The 22,137-nt window shown below is 41.0% G+C and overlaps 1 protein-coding gene across 3 annotated transcripts in view; it reads right to left on the bottom strand.

Moving 5' to 3' along the window:
- Positions 1-348: 348 nt before the first annotated feature.
- PKD2 (polycystin 2, transient receptor potential cation channel) overlaps positions 349-22,137 on the bottom strand; it is a 54,362-nt gene continuing 32,573 nt past the window's right edge. For 2 of the 3 annotated variants that reach the window (XM_059066841.2, XM_067035473.1), the window contains 9 exons: positions 20,608-20,775; positions 17,658-17,839; positions 16,429-16,549; positions 12,812-12,910; positions 10,191-10,312; positions 9,829-9,946; positions 7,880-8,043; positions 2,912-3,059; positions 349-2,541 (listed from right to left, as the gene is read on the bottom strand). In XM_059066841.2, coding sequence (XP_058922824.1) covers positions 2,305-2,541; positions 2,912-3,059; positions 7,880-8,043; positions 9,829-9,946; positions 10,191-10,312; positions 12,812-12,910; positions 16,429-16,549; positions 17,658-17,839; positions 20,608-20,775 — 1,359 coding nt within the window. In that variant the 3' untranslated portion in view covers positions 349-2,304. Of the gene's footprint in view, positions 2,542-2,911; positions 3,104-7,879; positions 8,044-9,828; positions 9,947-10,190; positions 10,313-12,811; positions 12,911-16,428; positions 16,550-17,657; positions 17,840-20,607; positions 20,776-22,137 lie in introns of those variants that run through there. The other variant, XM_067035474.1, reaches the window with a different exon arrangement.

Here is a 22,137-nt window from a genome sequence, read left to right as displayed (position 1 = left end):
ATGTTTATATACCTGGGATTCAGCATTCCACCTCTTGTTACGTCCCCACTGAGGAACTCATGAGAAGTCAACAGGGGAATCGTGTATGAAGATTTTGAAACGGCAGAAACATTAGAGCCAACCATTCACTATAGGAATGCGTAAGTACAACGCAGTGGCTGTACACCAGGAAACACTGATATAATCATCAGAATAACTTACTAGAGGTACCTACTGCAGAAGAAGTAATGTGTCAATCGTTGTTTCTGAACATAAAAAGACGACTTTTTCAAAGTCTAAGCCTTTACTATTAGTCTCATGATACAAGACAGATTACCCAACTGCTTCTACTTAAGAAAGAGACAACTCTTACATCTGCTATTAAGTCTTTATTAAGAAGTACAGTGCCCAGTATTACACATTAATGAAATTCTTGATTGTTGAGAGACTTGCATATGTAACAACTTCTTAATGATACCAGTATAGAGGGGAAGGTGATAGGGGACGGATGAGGAGGTAATGCTCCATGACTAAAGAAGAAAAAAAATATGTAACTTAGGAGTGAAGAGTAATAAGTGTCATAAAAAGACTTTCTAGTGACCATAGCTGATAGATGGCACACGGTCAACACACAGGGCTACCACGTAATGCACTTCAAATTGAAGTTTGTTTACATGTAACGACATGGTACACATACGTAAATACGCACACTCAATACCCCTGGAATGCAAACTTCGGTACCTAGTGATACAGAACTTTGTGCAGCATATTCAGAAGAATTGCAAAGCTGGAGGTGAGCCATGGGAAGTAACTGTCGAAGAAACCCAATCCTTATCACTTCTGTAGGAGCCAGCTATAAAAGGCTGGTGTGCTTGTGTTCTCTTTGAAGACTGGACCGACACATTCTACCAGTTAGATAAACAACGATGTGAGTTCAAACTACAGTATCAGAAACAGGCCTCTCTGCTATTCTCCAGGTGAGAGTTATTCACCAGCCCTGCATTCTCTCTTGCTCTCAGAGGTCAGCTTCCTCAGTTTTGAAAAATAAGATTTTCAGTTTTTGTCGAGAAATAGGTTTCTTCCCTATAAATTCGGTGAGGCCCTCTCCTAATGAAAACAAAGAACAAAGCAAAAGTGCCGCAAACTCACACTTTAGCTTATGCCTTCTGATAAGGGTTGAACTTTCAAAAACCAAAACTCCTTTTCGTTAAATTGAGCTCCACTCGGGTTATAAATTATAGTTTTGAAATGCAGGCTCAAGAGTATTTGAGTTCTGTGTTCTTAAAATGGTATAAAGCTCAAACCTTCATTTTATAATATTTTAAATGAACTTCAAAATTCCTTAATATTTTGTTTAAAATGAACATATTTGCTCAGTTAAAACGTTCAGTACCTCCTAAAAAATTTAGTAAGTTGATCTTCCTAGATTAGTTACAACATTAAATTCAGTTGCAAATAAGCTGAGCCACATGGGAAAAAGACTATACGCATAAATCTTTATACTGAACTAATTATTAGGAAAAAAATCAAATTTCGTGATTTGGCGCCTTCCAATTCTACTGTGTTATGGTCAGAGATGACATTTTAACCCACAATTGATCTTTAGTGGTTTCATGCAGCTCATTTCAAATGAGAGTGAAAACAGCGTAAAAATTAAGAGAAACGGTTAGTCCCCCAGGCATTAGATACGATAAAATAACAAAAAAGCATAGCGTTCAACATTTATCGTAACCATTCATACAAATTCTAGCATAACGACTACACACCCATTCTATGGTTTGGGGTTCTTTTCTAGCTCATCTTTTAGAAAAGTGTACCCCAGGAAGGTAGCTGAAATAAAAGGCTCCTTTCTTAAAAGAAAGCTGTGTATTAAGCCCACGAGCGAAGCCTCAGCGGAAGGGAATGCCCCCGTTTTCCCTTCACACGCTCGGCAAACGTGACAATACTGATTTTTTTGTGATTGGAAATAAAAAACTCAGAAGCCTTTTCACAGGTTCTTTTTTAGCTTTAAAAGGCTACTTCATTGTCAACTGGGGAGACTCAGTTATGGTACCGAGTGGGCAAGCCACTCAATACACTTTACACAGATTTTCTTTTCTGTACTCAATATTTACACCTGGATTTCGTGTCTGAGAAAAAGAAAAAAACATCTTCGTTGATCCATGGGCCAGGTTTATCTACAATAAGTTAAAGTGCAGAAGAATTAACGACTGGTCACAAAGACCAGCATGAGACGGCGCTCGGGGCATATAAATAGCGTCCTGGTCACGGCGACTCAGCCAGTCACCTTCTCGCCTATTAAGGACACACAGAGTAGCACGTGTCCTACACGTGGATGTTGGAGCTCCCGCTTCCACCTCTACCTTCCATTCCTTCTGCAGACTGGGAGGAGGGCGGGCGGGGGCTCCTGGGGCGAGGCGGACCGCTGAGTCCCACGGGCGTGCCTAAGCCGTGACTCATGTGGGAAGCTGCGTCATCGGATTCCCAGCGTTCCAGCTCCTCCCGCACTAGTCGTTCCATCTGTTCCCTGTGCATTTCACTGTCACGACCCAGCCTTTCATCCTAACAAAGGAGAGAGAAACCACGATGGTTGGTGAGGCGGACGGACGGATGCACCCTCTTGTACTTCGAAACTGCCTTAGGGAATCTGAGGACCCAATCACCTGTGCTTAGCTAAGGCTGGGGCAGCCACACCAGCCCTCACAGCCATTCTGAGAATCACTGGAGTGACTTTTTTGTGCTTAATTCTACAGTGCAGCGAAGGCAGTAGCATCAGCGTGGGGGGTGCTGAGAAAGTAACACCTCTGGGTTACCATTTTATCTGCACTGATCTGCAGGGATGGAGAAAAACATCCTCTCAGATGAAGGGGTACAAGCTAGGACCCTGACATTGCGTAGAAGCAGGGTGTTTCCGTTTCAGAGGACCACTGACCTCAGCCGCGCCATCCAGCAGCCTTCCCAGCACCTCCCTTCTCTTCAGTTTGGCGCGCTCCATGATCTCCAGCTTCACTATCACAGCGTCAATCTTGGACACAATGCTGCCGATGGACTGCTCCATCCGGTCCACCCGTCTCACTAGGCTGCAGGAAGCGCAGTTGAGGGCAAAGCCGCCTCGCGGTGCTGGCTTTTCGGCCCAGTTGGTTTGTCAAATGGAAATGCTAAGATTGTTTTTTCTTAAACAACATTGTAATCTAAAACACGTTCTGAATAGCCTCACGCTTTAGAGATAAACTCTTACACACTCTGCTGGTGGGGGCGCTAACGGGTACCACCTTTTCGCAAGTCAACGCTGTGTCTGAAGTATGCCTGTCACAGAAAGGCAGGCCTATTCTTCCTTTCAGATAGTCCTTTTTTTTTTGAGGTACGCGGGCCTCTCTCACTGTTGCGGCCTCTCCCGTTGTGGAGCACAGGCTCCGGACGCGCAGGCGCAGCGGCCACGGCTCACAGGCCCAGCCGCTCCGCGGCACGTGGGATCCTCCCGGACCGGGGCACGAACCCGTATCCCCTGCATCGGCAGGCGGACTCCCAACCACTGCGCCACCAGGGAAGCCCCAGATATTCCATTTTTTAAAAAAAAAAGTTTTAAAGGACATAAGTATATGTGTAATTTTTGGCTACAAGGATATTCCCTAGGGTCTGATTAATAGTGGGTCACTGAAAAATGGTTATTTTAAAAATTACTAGAAGATTGCGTAAATATATTATGCTCCATCTATACAGCAGAATTCTAAGAAGATACCAGAAATTATATTGTGACAATATTTAATGCAATAGAATGATGTTCACATTCTAATGATGAAATAGATGTCATCTATAATGTAAACAAAGCAGTTAGAAAATAGTATGCTCGCTTATGATCCTATTATTTTGAATAAACAAAATGTTATATAAATACTTTAAAAACATTTAATAGGAGACAAAACTTCTGGAATGGTGGCATGAGAGCCCTGGAGGCCCTCTCCCCATCGAAACAACCATAACTTGTGAGTAATAATTATTCTTTTTTTTATAATTTCTGGAAATTTTCTTAAGAGCATACAACAAATGAAGAAGCTTTAATTTAAGAAAATCCACTAAAGCAGCTGCACAGCACAGGGGATCTGCTCCGTGCTGTGACCACCTAGAGGGGTGGGACAGGGAGGGTGGGAGGGAGACGCGAGAGGGAGGGGATATGGGGGTATAGGTATACATATAGCTGATTCACTTTGTTATACAGCAGAAACTAACACATCATTGTAAAGCAATTATACGCCAATAAATATGTTAAAAAAAAAGAAAATCCACTAAATTTTACTAAGAATAAGAGTCAGTGATATGTGAGCCACAATCTGCCCTCTTTCTCTCTTGCTCCCTAGATCAGTGTGACAGAGCTCCACTAGGGGTGGGTGCAGCGAAGAACACCCACCCCTCTCCCATCAGCTCCTAGTGGAGGGCTATACTATCTCCCAGGGAGGGGCAGGCTGCCAGTATGTCTCATCCCTTTGCCTCCACCTCCAAATCCACAATGCAGAGGCTCTAATCCAGGTAAGAGTGGATGAGAGGTAGAAGGCTCTTTTCTTCCACTCAACTTCCAATTGGAGGGTGGATTCTCCATGCTGGGAGAGGTGAGCTGAGAACGCCAAAGGCTTCCATCCCAGCCCAGTGCCTTATTCATGAAGCAGGGGTGTCACTGTGAGAGAGATGGGCCAGCCACTAGTTCTGGAGCAGTGGCACAGAAGTTTTGCCTAGGAGGAGAATCAGGCCATAGGACAGAGCTCCAAAGCTTCCCCAAGTGAACTTGCTTTAATTTGGAACAAACTGTGGGTAAATTCAAGCCTAAGAGTGCTCTTGAAAACAATGGAGACTGTGGTGATAAGCAGTTAAGAGGAGGCTGGTCACTTCATGAGATCATCGAGTTAAACTGTTTACCGGCAAGTTCACCAGAGAGAACCAGGGAAAGAGATAGCTGAGAAGACAGCTAAAGACTGGCTTCAAAACCTACCCCTGCAAAGGGACCTGAATTTCACTGGATCACACTGTGAAGAAATTTGTATCCCAAGACATTATTGAAAACAATAGGCCAATCAGCCAACAATTAGCAGAACTGAAGAGGCAGATGTAATATCAACAGAGGCAGAAGGCTTAACAGAGAGAAAAGGAAGAGGGAAAAGACAATGCAAGGGAAAGACAATGCAAGCCCTGCTAAAACCTCTGTCTTCCCAGGATGACTGTGTGCATGGTCAGGGTGTGACCTATAAGAAGTGACATCAGCAGCTTCACAATGTGGGGGAAATAGACTTCACTAAAAAACAAACACACACATGACAACAAGAACAAGCTCTGGGGGGAAGGGGAATTTATACATATATACAATATTATTTAACATCTCCAGGTTTCAAAACAAACAAACGAAATTACGAGTCACAAAGAAAAAGGAAAATGTGACCCATACACAGGAAAAAAACCGCAGGCAATAGAAACTGCCTTTGAGAAGGCCCAGATACAGGTAGACTCAGTAGACAAAGAAGTCAAAGTAGCTATTCTAAATATATTCAAAGAACTAAATGAAATCATGCATAAAGAAAAATAAAGGACAGTATGATGGTGTTGCCTCATCAGATAGAGAATATCAATAAAGGGAGAGAGATTGTTAAAAAGAACCAAATACAAATTCTGGAGCTGAAAAGAATAAGAAATGAAATGAAAAATTCACTAGAGGGTCTCAAGACTACATATGAGGCAGCAGAAGAAAAACCAGCAAACTTGAAGATAGATGGGCAGAAACTATGCAATCTAAAGAACAGAGAGAAAAAAGAATGAAGAAAAATGAATAGAGCCTAAGAGAAACATGGGATATCATTAAGACCCCAACTACACATAATGGGAGTCCCAGAAGAAAAGGAGAGAGAGAGAAAGGAGCAGAAAAACATTTGAAGACATAATGGTTGAAAACGTCCTATATTTGATGAACATAATATGCATCTAAGAAGTTTAATAAACTCTAAGTAGGATAATTACAAAGAGATCCACACTCAGATATATAGTAAAAATACTGAAAGACAAAGGCAAAGAAAAAAATCTTGAAAGCAGTAAGAGAAAAATGACCCGTCACATACAAGGGAACCTCAGTAAGACTAACATCTGTCTTCTCGTTAGAAACAATGGGGGCCAGAAGGTAATGAAGGTGAAATAAAAATATTTCCAGATAAAGAAAAACTGAGAGAATTCATGCTAGCAGGCCTGCCTTAGAAAAGATACTAAAGGAAGTTCTTCGGGCTAAAAGCAAGTGATTCCAGATAGTAATTAGAATCCACATAAAAAAACAAAGAGCACTGGTAACGGTAATTATTTAACTATAAAGGATAGTATAAATGCATATTTCTTCTTTTTTCTCTTAACTGATATAAAAAGCAATTGTAGAAGACAATATGTACATACTTATATTATTGGGTCTATAATATATAAAAATGTAATAGTATATTTGATAATAACAGGACAAATGAGGTAGGTAAGAGCAAAGTTGCATTGGAATACAGAAATGATATCAGATAGTAACGAATCCACAGGAATGAATGAAGAGAACCAGGAATGGTAAGTAAGAAGGTTAATACAACAAACTCTATATACTTATCTCTTGTTTCTTGACTCAGCTCCTTTACGAGACATAAAATTATATAAAGTGATAATTAGAAGAATGTAATGTTGGGTTTGTAATACACATAGGTAAATGTGTATAATAATGGCACAAAAAGGGAGAGGAGTTGATAGTTACATAGAAATGACATTTCTATATCTCATTGGATTTATTAACTTAGTATAAATATGAAATAGATTCTGATAAGTTGATTTGTATATGTTAAGTCCTAGAGCAGCCACTAAGAAAATAACTAAAAAATATTGTGAAAAAAATCATTAAAGGAATTAAAATGTTACACCAGAAAATATTCACTTTATGTAAAAGAAAGCAGTAAAGAAGGAAAAGAGGAAAAAGACCTATAGAAAACAAAAAAAAAATAAAATGGCAAAACTAAATCCAACTATAGCAATAATAACATTAAATATAAATGGAGTAAACATCTAATTAAAAGGCAGAGATTGTCAGACTGGATTAAAAAGACCAGATCCAACTATATATGCTGTGTAAAGGAGACACACTTTAGATTCAAAGATACAAACAGGTTGAAAGTAAAAGGATGGAAAAAGATATATCAGGCAAAAAACAACCATAAGAAAGTTGGAGTTGCTATAGTAATGTCAGACAAAAAAGACTTTAAAACAAAAAAATTTACTAGAGATAAAGCAGGACATTTTAAAATGAAAACAGGGTCAATCAATTAGGAAGATACACCAATTATAAACACATATGCACCTAACAACAGAATTCAAAATATACAAAGTAAAACCTCACAGAAATGAAGTCGACAATTTAATAATAACAGTTGAGGAATTTAATACCCCACTTTCAAAACGTAGATAAAAGTAGGCAGAACAACAAGGAAATAAAAGAACTGAGTAACACTAAAAACCAAGTAGACCTAAAAAACATCTAGACTATTCCACTCAACAACAACAGAACATACCTCAAATGCACATGGAACATTCTCCAGGATATATCATATGCTAGGCCATAAAAACATAAAAAAATAAACACATGCAAACGGAGACACAAACACCAAAATGTTAACTGACATTTTTGGTTGCTGGGAATATGAGAGATTTTAATATTTTCTTTTGTTTTTCTTTATTTGCTAATTTTCCTATAATGAACATATTACTTTATAAAAAGAAAAACACCAATAAAAGTTATAAGAAAGAACCGATGATTAGAAATGGAAAAGACAAACTGAGAGAAGTGGGAGGAACTACTAAGTGTCATTTTGATTCCTGTCAACTCAAATTCTGCCAATTCCTTTATACTTACACTTGAAACTCTTCGTAAGAAACCCCACTGGAGATGCTCCCCCTCCTTCTGGAGCTATGCCCACTGTCTTCATCATCATCCTCCTCAGAGTCATCCAGGCTTCGAGGGAAACTTCGGCTGCTCATGGGGCGTGGTAAAGAGCTGTGATCCAGGTCCAGGTCCTCCTGGGGGCAAATGGGAAATGGGTGTGTGCCATTTACCCAGGATTTCTGTGAGGTTAACACCAGACTGTGATTCCCATACTTTTCAATTTTAGATGGGCAGATTTTCAAAACAGACTTTAATGACCAGCAAGAAGTTGCTAACTTTTTGTTTGGACAAGAAAGAACAGCAAAAATAGAGCAAAGCAGAGAAAAAAGTAAATGAAGAAATATATTATCATCTTTTCATAAAAGTTAACACATGTAATAGCCACAAAGTAAGGAAGGATACAACCTTAGAATAAGAATTTTATTAAATAGAGCCATGTGAAAATATTACTGTCTTCTTGTTCATATTCACTATGACTGAAGTTTTTCACCTACTGGCACTGTTTGGTGGAGCAGCATTTAGAAGTCACTGTTCTGTACTGTCTCCTCATAGAAAACTAACTTTTTTGTGACATTAATTTGTATTCTTTGTACCTCAATTACCATGGTTTTTTTTTTTTTTTTGGTTTGTTTAACCATTTATTTAATAAATGTATTTATTTTTATTTATTTATTTTTGGTTGCATTAGGTCTTTTTTGCTATGCACGGGGTTTTCTCTAGCTGCAGTGAGCGGGGGCTGCTCTTCGTTGCGGTGCACGGGTTTCTCATTGTGGTGGCTTCTCCTGTTGCGGAGCACAGGCTCTAGGTACGCAGGCTTCAGCAGTTGTGGCTCACGGGCTCTAGAGCACAGGCTCAGTAGTAGTGGCACACGAGCTTAGTTGCTCCGCAGCGTGTGGGATCTTCCTGGACCAGGGCTCGAACCCGAGTCCCCTGCATTGGCAGGCAGATTCTTAACCACTGTGCCGCCAGGGAAGCCCTTAACCGTTTCTTTTTAAAGTTAAAGCTTCAAATTATTTTTTCTGATTACAAAAGCTCATGTAAGTTTATTTTTAACAGTTTTATACTAAGTATTCAAATGGAAGGAAGCTGTTAGTTTTATTATAAATGATAATTTAAACAATAACTAATTAATTTTCTCTCTCCTGAGAAATCTTTTTTTCCCATTCTCATGGACACTGTGAAGTATATAACTACTCAGGTTTCCCATCAAGTGGCTTTACTAGAAAGCTTAGGGCTAAATTTGTTGCTGTCTTATTAAGCATATGTATTTCTGTGGAATGCATTTTTTTTTTAGTTTCATTCACATTCAGTTTTATATCTCAGTTTTGTTTTGCTTCACTCTTCTTTTTTTTTACATTTATGCTAACATTGCAGTTTTTTTTTTTTTTTTTTTTTTTTGCGTTACGCAGGCCTCTCACTGTCGCGGCCTCTCCCATTGCGGGGCACAGGCTCCGGACGTGCAGGCTCAGCGGCCACGGCTCACGGGCCCAGCCACTCTGCGGCACGTGGGATCCTCCCGGACCGGGGCACCCTGTATCGGCAGGCGGACTCTCAACCGCTGCGCCACCAGGGAAGCCCCAGACATTGCATTTTAATATATAAATTTTTAAACTTTTTAGTTTCTATTGGAGTAGAGCCAATAAACAATGTTGTGACAGTTTCAGGTGCACAGCAAAGCGACTCAGCCATACATATACATGTATCCATTCTCCCCCAAACTCCCATCCTTTCTGGAGTAAGCCAGGTACTACTATATCAATTGAGAGAGAGAGAGAGAGAGAGAGAGAGAGAAGGAAAGAGAGAGAGAGAAGGAAGGAGAGAAGACACACACGCACATGCTCTCAGTAACCCACTGCTTAGTAAGGAGCCTGAAACACGGTAGGTACTGAATCAACCACGTTCTCCTCAACTAGACCCACCCGCTCTTTCTCCAGGTCGTCTCTCATCTGCTGGTGCTCATGTTCAGTCAGCTCTTGGTCTCCATCCTGGTCGTACTTTGTGAATATTGCCTCAATCTCTGCATCAGTGTGGCCCTTCCTGCAATCAGTGAGAGGTCACAGACAAGCTCATTCATGCACATGGTCCAGCCCAAACACAGAGACCTCCACATGCGGAAGGAAAGGAGGAACTGCTGAGTCAGGGCCCATCCTCCTCAGTACATTCCAGAAAGACACCCACCTCGGGAAAAGAAGTGTCTTCTTGAGCACTTGGGTCAGCCTGTCACCAAGGATTTATCTTTACATAAGGACTTGCCCAGGGCCACGGAAACCGTGATTCTTACCCTTTGAGATCTTGTCGAAGCTCATCAAAGTTTAACTTGCCTCCCCCTTGCCGCAGACTCTCTGAAATGTCATCCACGGTGTTTTTCTTCAGTTTTAGTTTGACCAAGGCTTTATGGTAGCCCTGTTGGAAAGAAAAGACTTGATTTAGTTGATCCTCCTTTTGCATTTGCTCTGCCTTCCAATTACAGTGGTAACTACTGGGAACCCAGGGACCAGAACAGTGCCTGATGTAAGTGAGCCACAAAACAAGTATGTGTGGATGAATGATGGCTGCATCCCGAGGTGTCTGTGAAGCTCGTGTGGGAGAGTCCTATGGGAAGAGCCAGGGTCTTTCCGTAAATCAAGAACTAGGGGCCTCTTGGCTTGTATTCACGTTCAGGTTATAGGATGAAAATCACTCTGTTCCACAGCTGTCTGTCTCAGAATGTGTAGGAATGTGCAACAGTCCTTAAGAAAACTAAGAAACCTGAGTCATGGACTAATTATTTTCTATATTATTTCACAGTTGGTAATTTCCTTACATATGTCACGTGTGTAAAAAAATTCCGGTGACACGGAGATGAGGATCTTTCACTAATACACTGCAGGCAGACCTTGCCGTGCATGGCAGCGCGGGGCTGTGCAAACCACCATGCAACTGTGCGAAGCGATGCAAACGGTCAACAGGAAAAACTATGATTGTTCTGTGACCTTTAAAACTTCTGTCAAAATGTTAAAACGTTAAAAACTCCCTTGGTGTCGGTTATAAATTTTACGGAAATTTAAAAAATACTGAAATGAATATTTTAGTATGTGGACGTTTTAAACAGTAGGAACATCGAAACTTAAAGTTTTACTTCTTTGTTGAAAAACTTATCCAGAGCAGTCTGAACGGTGCTTGCATTCTTCTTGTTGTGTAACTTACAATACAGAGTGAGCATCTTTGCTACGTCTTGATGAGTTATCATAATCCTTTCTTAACCTGTATCAGCTTCCAACATTTTATGCCTTGCACTTTCAAAGTTGTGAACTCTCTCCAAGAGTTCCTTTAGTGTGAAATGTGTTGCCAGTGTGATTTCCTCCGAGACACCTGCATCCTACTCATCACAGGCACTTTCCTCATTTATTTGTGCTGATGAGTTTGCCTTTGCTGAGTTCTTCTGGCTGCCGTCTAGCTCTCGAACGGTGGCAGTGTCAACTCTCCCATGGCCAGCTACGTACTTCTTCTGTAAACCCATCACGTTTGTTTTTAATTTCACTTCCAGTGTTATCATTCCTTGTTGTTTCTTTCCTATACTTTCTTCTTTGCTGGCCTATTCTCTATTTTAATTATGCATATTTGTAAAATGTCACATGGTTTTATCACTGGGAGATAAGGACACAACACAGCTAGCAGTTTTGTATGTAAACTGAATAGCAGATGCTCAGTGACCATCCTCGACCTTGAAAGCAGTGACATTATTAGTCACTGATTAGGATGCACATCTGTTATTTACGTAATGATCCGTAGAGCTAGTAGTGAAGTTTGTCCTTCGTGCTATCACTCACAGTTAATATACTGTAATGACTGAAATGTACTGTGATAACTGAAGGTGGAGCTTGTACTCTCTGCTCTTACTTACAGTCAGTATACTGTAATAACTGAAATTTGAACTATGCTGAGAGGCTCGTATTACTTAATTGGAATCACTGATATTGCGCACACAGAACCAAAGTACAAAGTGAGGACTGCCTGTATTACCCCAGGGATTTGCTACAATGTAATCAACTATTATGCAAAATTCAGGGTAACACAAATGTTAGGTCCTGTCCAAGGGACTCCGTGTTACAAAGCGGAAGTTCCCTGCCTCAACATGATTCACAGACAACATTGCCCTGTGGTGTGAACCAAACGAAAAAACAGTATGGTGAAGGAGCCACTGTACATTAGCTGAATGACGACAGGGAATAAGCTGTGTGCTTCGGATGTAGTTACTTGTCGTTGCTTAAGTTTTATATTTTAAATCAAGCACAGAAGTCACATCAGGAAGAACAAAGCTGCCCAGCTTTCCTGCCCTGCCCTTCCGTTCAACAAGTGAACACTTCCTGAGAAGGTGGGTAAGTGAAAGTCCTCAGGCCCTTGGGTCGTGGCCTTGCTCCAAGGACTTTTTCCTTTGACTATTTTAAAACTTCCCTGGAAGGTCAGGGTAAAGAGTGAACAACAAAATATTTGCCTCTAAAACTTCTTTCCTTTTTTTTTTTTTTTTAAATCGTAATTAAGATAGACGAAGGGAAAATGTCTTTATCTAATCTTCCCTTCCCATTTATTCTGAACTCTGGATCTGAAAGTGAGAGCCGACTAGAGGGGATATCAAAATAAATAAAGGGGATGAACCCAGCAGCTCAGCTCTTAAGAGGCAAAAGAGATTACTGAGAATTTAATTCTAGGGCACTAAAGGATTCCCAGAATTTAAGTTCAAGCCAGCATTATATCCATCTCTATCTCCAACATAGAGAACATTTAAATTATTCCTGGAACATAGCAATCTACACTTTATTTTAAGTGGTGTTAATGGATCAACGTTGATTTGGCAATCTGGCTGAAACAATGTTCATTTTATATAGAGAATAAAACGATTCTGAGAATTAGGGCTTCTCATACCTTTCTGACAAGATCTGAGAGTTCCATTTCAGCTTTCTGCTGGGCCAAATCAGATTTAACTTCAGAGTAAGTATCATTGATGATGGCCAAAAACATATTCTGTTTGTAAATGAAAGGAAGGTAGAGATTAAAGAAGAAACCTAAATATATTTTGTTAACATCAATCTAAAATTTGACATGTCTTTTTTTTTTTTAAACAATAGCTTTGTTACCAAATTCTTTGGGAAAATCAGTTTTTCCATTGTCATGGCAAGGGAAAATGCAATATAAGGGCTTCCCTGGTGGCGCAGTGGCTGGGAGTCCGCCTGCCAATGCAGGGGACACGGGTTCGTGCCCCGGTCCGGGAGGATCCCACGTGCTGTGGAGCGGCTGGGCCTGTGAGCCATGGCCGCTGCGCCTGCGCGTCCGGAGCCTGTGCTCCGCAACGGGAGAGGCCACGACAGTGAGAGGCCTGCGTACCACAAAAAAAAAAAAAAAAAATGCAATATATATTCTTACTTACAAAACCATACACTGATATATTTTGCAAAAAGAGACAATAATGAAATAGAACAAAACATTAATGTATTTACCTATGAATGGTGGGATTATTTTATTATTTTTGCTTATCTATGTTCTCTACATTTTTTCATCTGACATAAATTATTAGAGATGTAGAACTCTAAATAGCTCCTCAAATTTCAACAGTCAACACAGACAAGTGGAATTCTATGCTTATTCCAAATATTGTCATAACAGTTGAGATTCCAGAACATATTTTAAGGAGATAAGAAGACCTCTGCAAACAGAAACATGGTAGGCCTAGTAGAAAGAGAGTCAAGAAAAGCTTAGTGGGACTTCCCTGGTGGTCCAGTGGTTAAGCCTTTGCCTTCCAGTGCAGGGGGTGCGGGTTCGATCCCTGGTGGGGGAGCTAAGATCCCACATGCCTTGTGGCCGAAAAACCGAAACAGAAGCAATATTGTAACAAATTCAATAAAGACTTAAAAAAAAAAAAAAAAAAAGAAAGGAAAGCTTGGGGCTAAAGACAGAGACTTTGGAGTCAAGCAAACTTGAGTTTCTGTCTTGGCGCTGCAAGGCTATATTGTGTAACTCTTCTACTCCTAATTTGAAAATTTGTTTGTTTTTACATTTAAAATGGGAGAAACAGTAGTACCTGCCCTACAGATTTGTTGTAAGGATTAATGAGTTCATGTATGTACAGTGCTTAGGACAGGGCCTAACGGATGCCAAGTGCTACACAGTTTATAGCTATTATCATTATTCAGTGGTGGTTCGTTTGTTTCCCTGCCTTGTCCCTTCCCCACTATAATGGGTTGTATTTCTAACACCTATTTCCAACGGGTTTTCTCAAAGCGCCACACCCACTGACCAGGCCCTTCTTTAACATGCTCTTCCACTGTTTTTCCTTTTTAGCACGGAACTATGGTTTGTGACTGTACAGTTGTGAACTGCGTCGGTTCTCCCCACAAGTGTGAGGAATCTTCGTGAGGGGAGGGCTGGTATCTACTTTCCTTACCACTTGCATCCCCAGTACCCAGCACACTGCCTGGAATATAGTGGCTCAGTAAGTATTTACTGAATGACTGACGAACGAACAAATGAGAGCTCTATTATTTTAGTGAGCTACTAAATCTCTATGAATTAAGGAGGAATACCGTTCAAGATCCTGCAGCAGAAGCGAGAACAGAATATAAAATACACGTAAGTTCCTGGCTTCATGCTGGGTTCTCAGGGCAGACAGTGGCAGTCAGTGGACCATCTCCCACCTTCACCCATCCAACACAGGCATCTAACGTTTTATTTCTGTTTCCAAATGATGGTTAGCTAATGCCTGCAGGAGTCTTAGTTGAAATGGATTAAAGTGTGTGTCCTCTGAAGAGATTTCAAAAAATGGAAAGTGACTGAGAATGGCCCTCGAAGGTGTGGGGAGAGGAAGTTCACCTCCTCTCCATCCTGCCTCACAAGCTTCCCTTAATCGTGGGATGGACTTTGCAACAGGAGGTCTTTCCCTGTTGACGGCAGGGCTTTTGCTTCCTGACTCAGCCGAGCCTCCGCACGCCGCTGTGGCTTTTTAAGTGGCGGCACTACATCAGAGCAGTGGCCAGCCCTGCACTTGGCTTTTGCCATTAAAAAACCATAATAAAAATCTGTATCGACAGTAGCCTCCCCTCTCTCCGGAGGGTACAGGGAGAACAGTTCCTCTTTGTGCAGTGGTACAAATAAACATCTCAGTATAAAGAGCAAAACTAAGAGCTTTTCATGTTCCAGTGATTGATCTGATAAAATGAGTGAATAATGGAGGTGCACTGCCTGCTAGAGGACAACATCCAAACAAGCCCACGTTTGAGCATTTCCAATTGCCACCATCACGTCCCTCACTTGGCAGACTGACGTGCAAAGAACACTTAGGTGGCCTGAAATTTTTATTCTCTTAGTAGAGATTCAGGGATTCAGCTGCTCCAGAATTCAAAGTACTACCAATGTTAGAGAGTAACAAAGGCTCACCCTTCCCTCTATTTTTTTTCTTCACTGTATAACAGGAAAGAGAAACTTTTAAGGCTTAAGTTTAAAACTAAGAATGATACATGCATACAGCAAGATATACATGGATTTGCATGCTATTCCTGACTCTTTCAGTACCATTAAAGTACATCTAATTCTCAATCAGTAAATACATATATTTAAGCACTAAATACCTGGACCAACTCTGGAGCTCTTACAACTGAATTAATGAACTTTATACAAAGGATCTTTAGAAAATCGATTAAAAATGGAAACAAAGTTTTTTTCTCGAAATGGTTAAGATTTTATTTTAAGGAAAATCTTAAGTGTTAGTGTTTAAACGAAAAATACCCATGCCTAGATTAAGCTAACTTAATTTAATACTTTCTTAGTGGAGTGGACAAATAAATGTCCAAATGTTAACATGAAGAAAAAAATGCCTTTTAAAAAATCTTAATTATTTTAAGGCCAAAATGTTAAAAATGTTCATCTGTACCAAATCAAAAGAATAAAAGACTTATTTTTGAAAATAATACTTAAAGCCATTTCCATTCATTGTGAGATTTAGTTTTAAATTAAAATTTGAATATTTTTTGTAGGCAGTCTCTAGATATATTAAATATGAGTAAGTTAAAACAACCTCTCTTGATCTTGAGAAGCAATAATTCACTCATCTGTTACTCCTGACACCCTGCATCTGGCTTGCTTTGTCAGTTTCTATTTTTTAAAAAGAAAAGAAGAAGAGAAATGAAAAGTTACTCAAGCAAGTGACCGTGAAAGTGCTGACATTCGTGTTAAAAAAAAGCATGTAAGCATTTCTACTTCTTAAAGGGCAAAGCACTATTTTAGGTAACTATAAATTTGCACTTGATCTACTTCTTTTTTTGCACTGAGTACATATATAAATGAAAGATCATGGAAAAATATTTGGTGACGACTTAAAGCTGTGAATGAATGAGAAGTAAAATATGTTTCCTAATATCTACGTTTTTTCTACTTCCTGAGTCTTCAAAAAATTGATAGGGAATAAAGTGTGACAGAAAAGAAGAGATGATGATTTATGATGGTGATATATGAAGTTTAAACCACCTCAGTATAAACAAAAGTGTACATACCAAAAGAATGAAGAACATAAAGAACACAAATGTAGTGAAATAAATTGGTCCCAAAACTCGATTAGCTTCCTCAATCTCTGCGAAGTTGACATCACCCAAAATGATACGGAATTGAGTGAAGCTATAAAAACAAAACAAAGCACAACACCACAATACAAAAACAAAGAATGTCCAGCATTCTTTTGACATAAAATTTCTTAAAAGATGATTTCATACTTTTGGACCTTTTGTTTTTTACTCAGTGTGGAAAGCTGCCAAATAACAAACTGTCAACCCCTTTGGAAAACTCTTGTTACTTATATGAGCAACTAAAGCCTTCTAGAATCAAAATAATACGCTTTCTTGCTAAATATGTTATTTCCATTTGGTAAAAAGAAAATATATTATTAGATGACTTATAAAGCAACAGGCTCTAAGAAATTAAAACATAATCTGGGTAAAATACGATAACTCTGAACCTTCACAATGGTCACCCTGAGTCTAAGTTTAAAATCTCGTGAGAAAAAAAGATTTTTGAAGGATAGTCAAAATTGTACATGTATGAAGATGCACTATTTCAATGCACTTAAAGTGGGGTTGAGAATTGCTGCATGTTGCCAGATGCTGGGTCTTAATCAGCACAGTTGTTTCCATTCCCGACCTTCATCAAACAGCAACATTAATTAGGGGTCCTCGTGCACAAAGCCCCATTAACTTCTATTATCACGATCATCTTTTTTCCTAACTAACTCCCTTCTAAGTGACATGGAAGTCTGAAACGGTTTTTCATATCCTATTTGAGAACTTTGGAAAAAGACTGAAAATTCCTGTATTGGTTTAAGCTTCTCCTAGAATATTAGAAATACCCTTTTTTTCTTAGAAAATAGGCTGAAGTTTGAAGTTTATGGCAACATTATTTAATAGGAATAAAAGTATAGGCAAAGGCCTCTTAAATGCTACCATCTGCATTTGGTGCTAAGAAGACCTCAGCCTTCGGAACAGCGTTGGCTTACTATAGCTGTTCTACATCTTACCACTTTCGGGCTCTGCCGTAAACATTAGCATTTCAGAAGGTACCGTCAGCTTTGCATTGATGGGTCAATGTTTCTGGGAGAGAGAATTAATTCTCGTTTTAAACAACTGCTTTTAAGTACTTGGTAGTTAAATAGCCACCATGAAGATTTCTTTAACCTTGAGAAGGCAGTACTATCTATGACTAAATTTTTCTTCTTAATTTCATATATACTTACATACACTCTTGGAAAGTACTGAAGTCATCAACCTGAGTGCCAAAGACAAGGTATGCCAACTGAGCATATGCTAAGAAAATAATGAAGAACATAATTGCAAAGCCGAAGAGGTCTTTGGCACACCGAGACATGGTTGTGGAGAGCTGACTCATGGTCCTGTTGAAGTTGATGAACTTGAAGAGCTGTAAGAGAGGGGAGATGATATACGAAGATGAATGAGTAAACAAACTGTGCTGTTTACATATGATGGATCATTTTTTTGTTTGTTTCTTTGTTATTTTGCGGTACGCGGGCCTCTCACTGCCGTGGCCTCTCCCGTTGCGGAGCACAGGCTCCAGACGTGCAGGCTCAGCGGCCACGGCTCACGGGCCCAGCCGCTCCGCGGCACGTGGGATCCTCCCGGACCGGGGCACGAACCCGCGTCCCCTGCATCGGCAGGCGGACTCTCAACCGCTGCGCCACCAGGGAAGCCCCATATGATGGATCATTATATTCAGCCCTATAAAGGAAGGAAATTTTGATTCATGCTACAACACGAATGAAACTTGAAAGCACTGTGCTAAGTGAAATAAGCCAGACACGAAAAGACAAATATTGCATGATTCCACTTATGTGAGGCACCTAGAGTAGGGAAATTCAAAGAGACAGAAGGAGAACAGAAGTTACCAGGAGCCGCAGGGAGGGGGGAAATGGAGAGTTAGTGCTGAATGGATAAAAGAGTTGCAGCTGGAATGATGAAAAAGTTCTGGAAATGCAAGTGGTGATGGTTGCAAAACACTGGGAAGGTACTTACTGCCACTGAGCTGTACACGTACAAGTAGTTAAAATGGAAAATTTTGTTATGTGTGTTTTACAGCAAAAAGGAAGAGAGGACACAAATGACCTGCTTTTTTTCAAATCTAGCCACTTATATCTTCTCATTTATAGTGAAAACAAGTTTAATTATAATTAAAATGACCATTGAGATTTCTCCCCTAGAAAGATTAAAACAAAGGAGAAAAGACCCCACAAATGAAAACTAGCTAGATAAACGACAAGGACCTACTGCGTAGCACAGGGAACTATACGCAACATCTTGTAATAACCTATAAGGGAAAAGAATCTGAAAAAGAATAAATCTGTACGTACCTATGTATGTAACTGAATCACTTTGCTGTACACCTGAGACTAACACAACATTGCAAATCAACTGTACTTCAATAAAAACAAAAAGAGTTAACATAAAAAAACACTAGTTAAGGGACTTCCCTGGCGGTCCAGTGGTTAAGACTTCACCTTCCTATAGAGGGCGTGTGGGTTCGATCCCTGGTCAGGGAGCTAAGATCCCACGTGCCTGGCGGCCAAAAACACCAAAACATAAAACAGAAGCAATATTGTAACAGATTCAACAAAGACTTTAAAATTGGTCCATATCAAAAAAAAAAAAAAAAAAATCTTTAAAAAGAAAACACTAGTTAAAAAAAACCTCCAGAAAATACTTATTGTGCATCAACTATGTACCAGGCATTGGCCAGGGCCTGGAGGGAGGATGTGAACCGGGCTCTATCCGACTGCACGGCCGCGGGGCGCGGTTTTGTAGACAAGGCACAGAGGACGCTGCCCACGTCCGGCGGCTCGAGCCCACAGGGCAGGACACAGACCGCACGGCTCCAGCTAGGAGTCTCGGTGGAAGGAAGTGGGGAGATCCGTCAGAAGCTGAGTTCCAACCTCTGCCTTAAAGAACTTAATGGTTCGCAAGGTCTTGGGGGCAAGATATTTACAGGCAAAGCACTAAATAAGACGAACACCCGGAGACGCACACTGCAAGGAAATCTCTCGAATTTTACTTAAAGACCTTCTTATAAAGCGCTTCTGGTCGCAACAAAACGCTTCTGACAGTTGCTGTAATCACATTACTTAACACAATTTCTAGTAGCATTTCTATGAGACCTCGATTATCGTTCTGTTTTGTGATAAAGGTATGGTACGTTAGTGATGGTTTCTCTTGAGCGAACATGTAACTGAGTAAGTAGCACGAGAGATACAGGACGAGGTCTAAGCCCTCGGGTAAATCTCAGGCCTTCCAGATGTGAATAACAATTCAGGAAAATAAGTAACTGTTGGAAAGTACCTTCTAGGATTGTGCTCTTCAAGAGAATTTTCTCTGATGATGGAAACGCTCTGTATTCCCACTATCTGATACAGTAGCCCCTAGCCACACGCATATATAGACACTGAACACTCAAAACGTGGCCAGAGTGACTGAGGAACTGAATGTTTAATTGCATGTCATTTAAATTAATTTAATTTAAAATCTAAATAGTTCCTTGTGGCTAACAGCTGCCCTCAAAAACAATGCAATTTCCTGGATCTCCAGAACTGAGGCTCATTGTACGTGAAGTGGCCCGAGCTTTCACGCACGAGGAAATGCACGTGATGCCTTGGGAGAGGAAGGAAATGAGTCGTGAAGGTACTACTCGGAGAGGCGGTCTGTCCCAATCTCAATTCTAGGTAAAGCTTCTCTGGCCTCCCCCTGGAAAGGAGGCGATCCTTCCAGAGAACATTTCCAGCGAAGGATCTCTCCCTTTCCTTTCCCCACCCTTCCCCTCCTTTCTCTTAGCTCCTTTTCCTTCACCTGGTCACCCCACTTATGGTGAAACTTGAACCTGTCTCTGGGTTAGCACAGCCAGGGGCCCCAGGCCCAGGTGACTCACAAAGGTCTCTTAATGCATTTGCTAAATGAAACCTCCAAAGACGGGTCTTCCAAGAGTGCAGGTCACAGGCGAACAGTGAGATGAACGGTCACACGAGTCCTGCTAGCTGACTTCACTTGTAAACACGGAGCAGCTTTGGCTGGCTGCTTAAACTTGGCCACAGAAACGAATTCGAGTCCTTCAACATTTCGTGTGACTCCCGTTAACAAAAAGACGAAAACAATATTAAAAATCGGAACCTGAAAGTTATCAATTACCTTAATCCAGACAAAAAATACTATGACGGCAGCTATGTTGTTGAACTGTATTTGCCAGTATGCCAGATTCTCAAAGTTGGGGAAAGCATTTTGATCTTCTAGAAACTGTAGGAGCACCTCCACATTTGACGTTCTGTGTATATTAATTCCCGCAGCTACCACTGACAGCTGGAAGACAAAAGATTTCTATATCATTGCAGTGTTCTAGAAATACATAACTTACCTTTGAATGACTAGTTCATTTTCCTTCACAAATGTATTAATTCTGGGGCTCACCATTCTACTCACCCCTCGGCATTCATAAACTAAGTCGCTCACGCGGACGGAAAGTGCCGAGCGCTGCCGTAAAAAAGCAAAACAAGACATTGCTCGCACTTCCTTAGTCAGGAATAGAAATCCAGCGAGTGCGCGTGCGCACACCCGAGAGATGTCGCTTTACTACAAGAGGAAACTCTGTTTTCTTTCTGCCACCTTCATTTTAATCACTTTCCACCCTTCGGCCTTCTCAGGCCTCATCTCGCTCTGGTTTTATTTGCGGGGCTTCTTTTTTTTCATTTTCTAGCCGTCTATTCTTTCCTTTATCCAACAAACGCACGGTGGATATCTGCGTACACGGCACCGTGCGAAGGATCAAGAGGAACACATACAAGTAAAAAGTACAAACCTTGTCCTCGAGAAACTTATACTCTGGTTCAAGAGCATATAAACAGCCAAAGACAAACAGTACAGAAACCCTCTAAGCAGCTGGCATCACACGACGTAGGCGAGGGGTGAAACAAGACGTGCTCACAGGAGCGCTCGTGACAGGACAGAATGAGCTCGGTCTTAGATGGCGTGCACGGAGGGCACGGAGGGCTCGAGAATGCTCACAGTGGGAACATGTGAGCCAAGGGTTCCTCCTCTCTCGTTTGCTGCTGTCCTTTAACGCACGACCATACAACTCTTCACATCTGCTTCGGTTCTGGCCTATAAAAATCCGAGGCGACCGCTGGGCCCGCCTTGCACGCATCACCACTGGATTAACGCGTATGTGTGTAAAGTGCTAGGGGTGAGCCGTAACCACCGGGCCCCCACGTGGACCCCGAATCCACGGCAGGCGGGCTATGGCAGGTGCCGCGACCTCTGCTGTCCATCTCTCTCTTCTCACGGATGATGGCCAAGGACCACTCCATCAGCCCTTCTTGAGACGGCTGTCCGGTGATTATCAGAGTCAGGACCTGCCTGTCTGCCAGCCACAGCTGAAAGAGCCAACCTCACCACCTGCCTTGTCTCCCCTGGGAAGGGTTCCCACACTTAGTCTAGTATTTTTGCACTGGTGGTAGGGATACTTCCTTTGAGCTCTCTGGAGTACCCTGATAAGTGTTTTTCTGCACGGACTTCACTGAGAAAGAAGGGCTGGCTGGCTGAATCTAAAAATAACCCTTTACCAACTCTCACTAGGTACCCTTGGTTTTTGCTCTGCCCAGGGCAAATGTTTATAAAAATATGGAATATGCGGTCATTTATACAATGCCGTAGAAATACACTCAA

This window comes from Kogia breviceps, chromosome 6 (assembly GCF_026419965.1).
Source record: "Kogia breviceps isolate mKogBre1 chromosome 6, mKogBre1 haplotype 1, whole genome shotgun sequence".
In the NCBI taxonomy this organism is placed as follows: Eukaryota; Metazoa; Chordata; class Mammalia; order Artiodactyla; family Physeteridae; genus Kogia; species Kogia breviceps.
The sequence above is the reverse complement of the archived record's forward strand: the minus strand, read 5'-3'. Positions and strand labels throughout refer to the sequence as shown.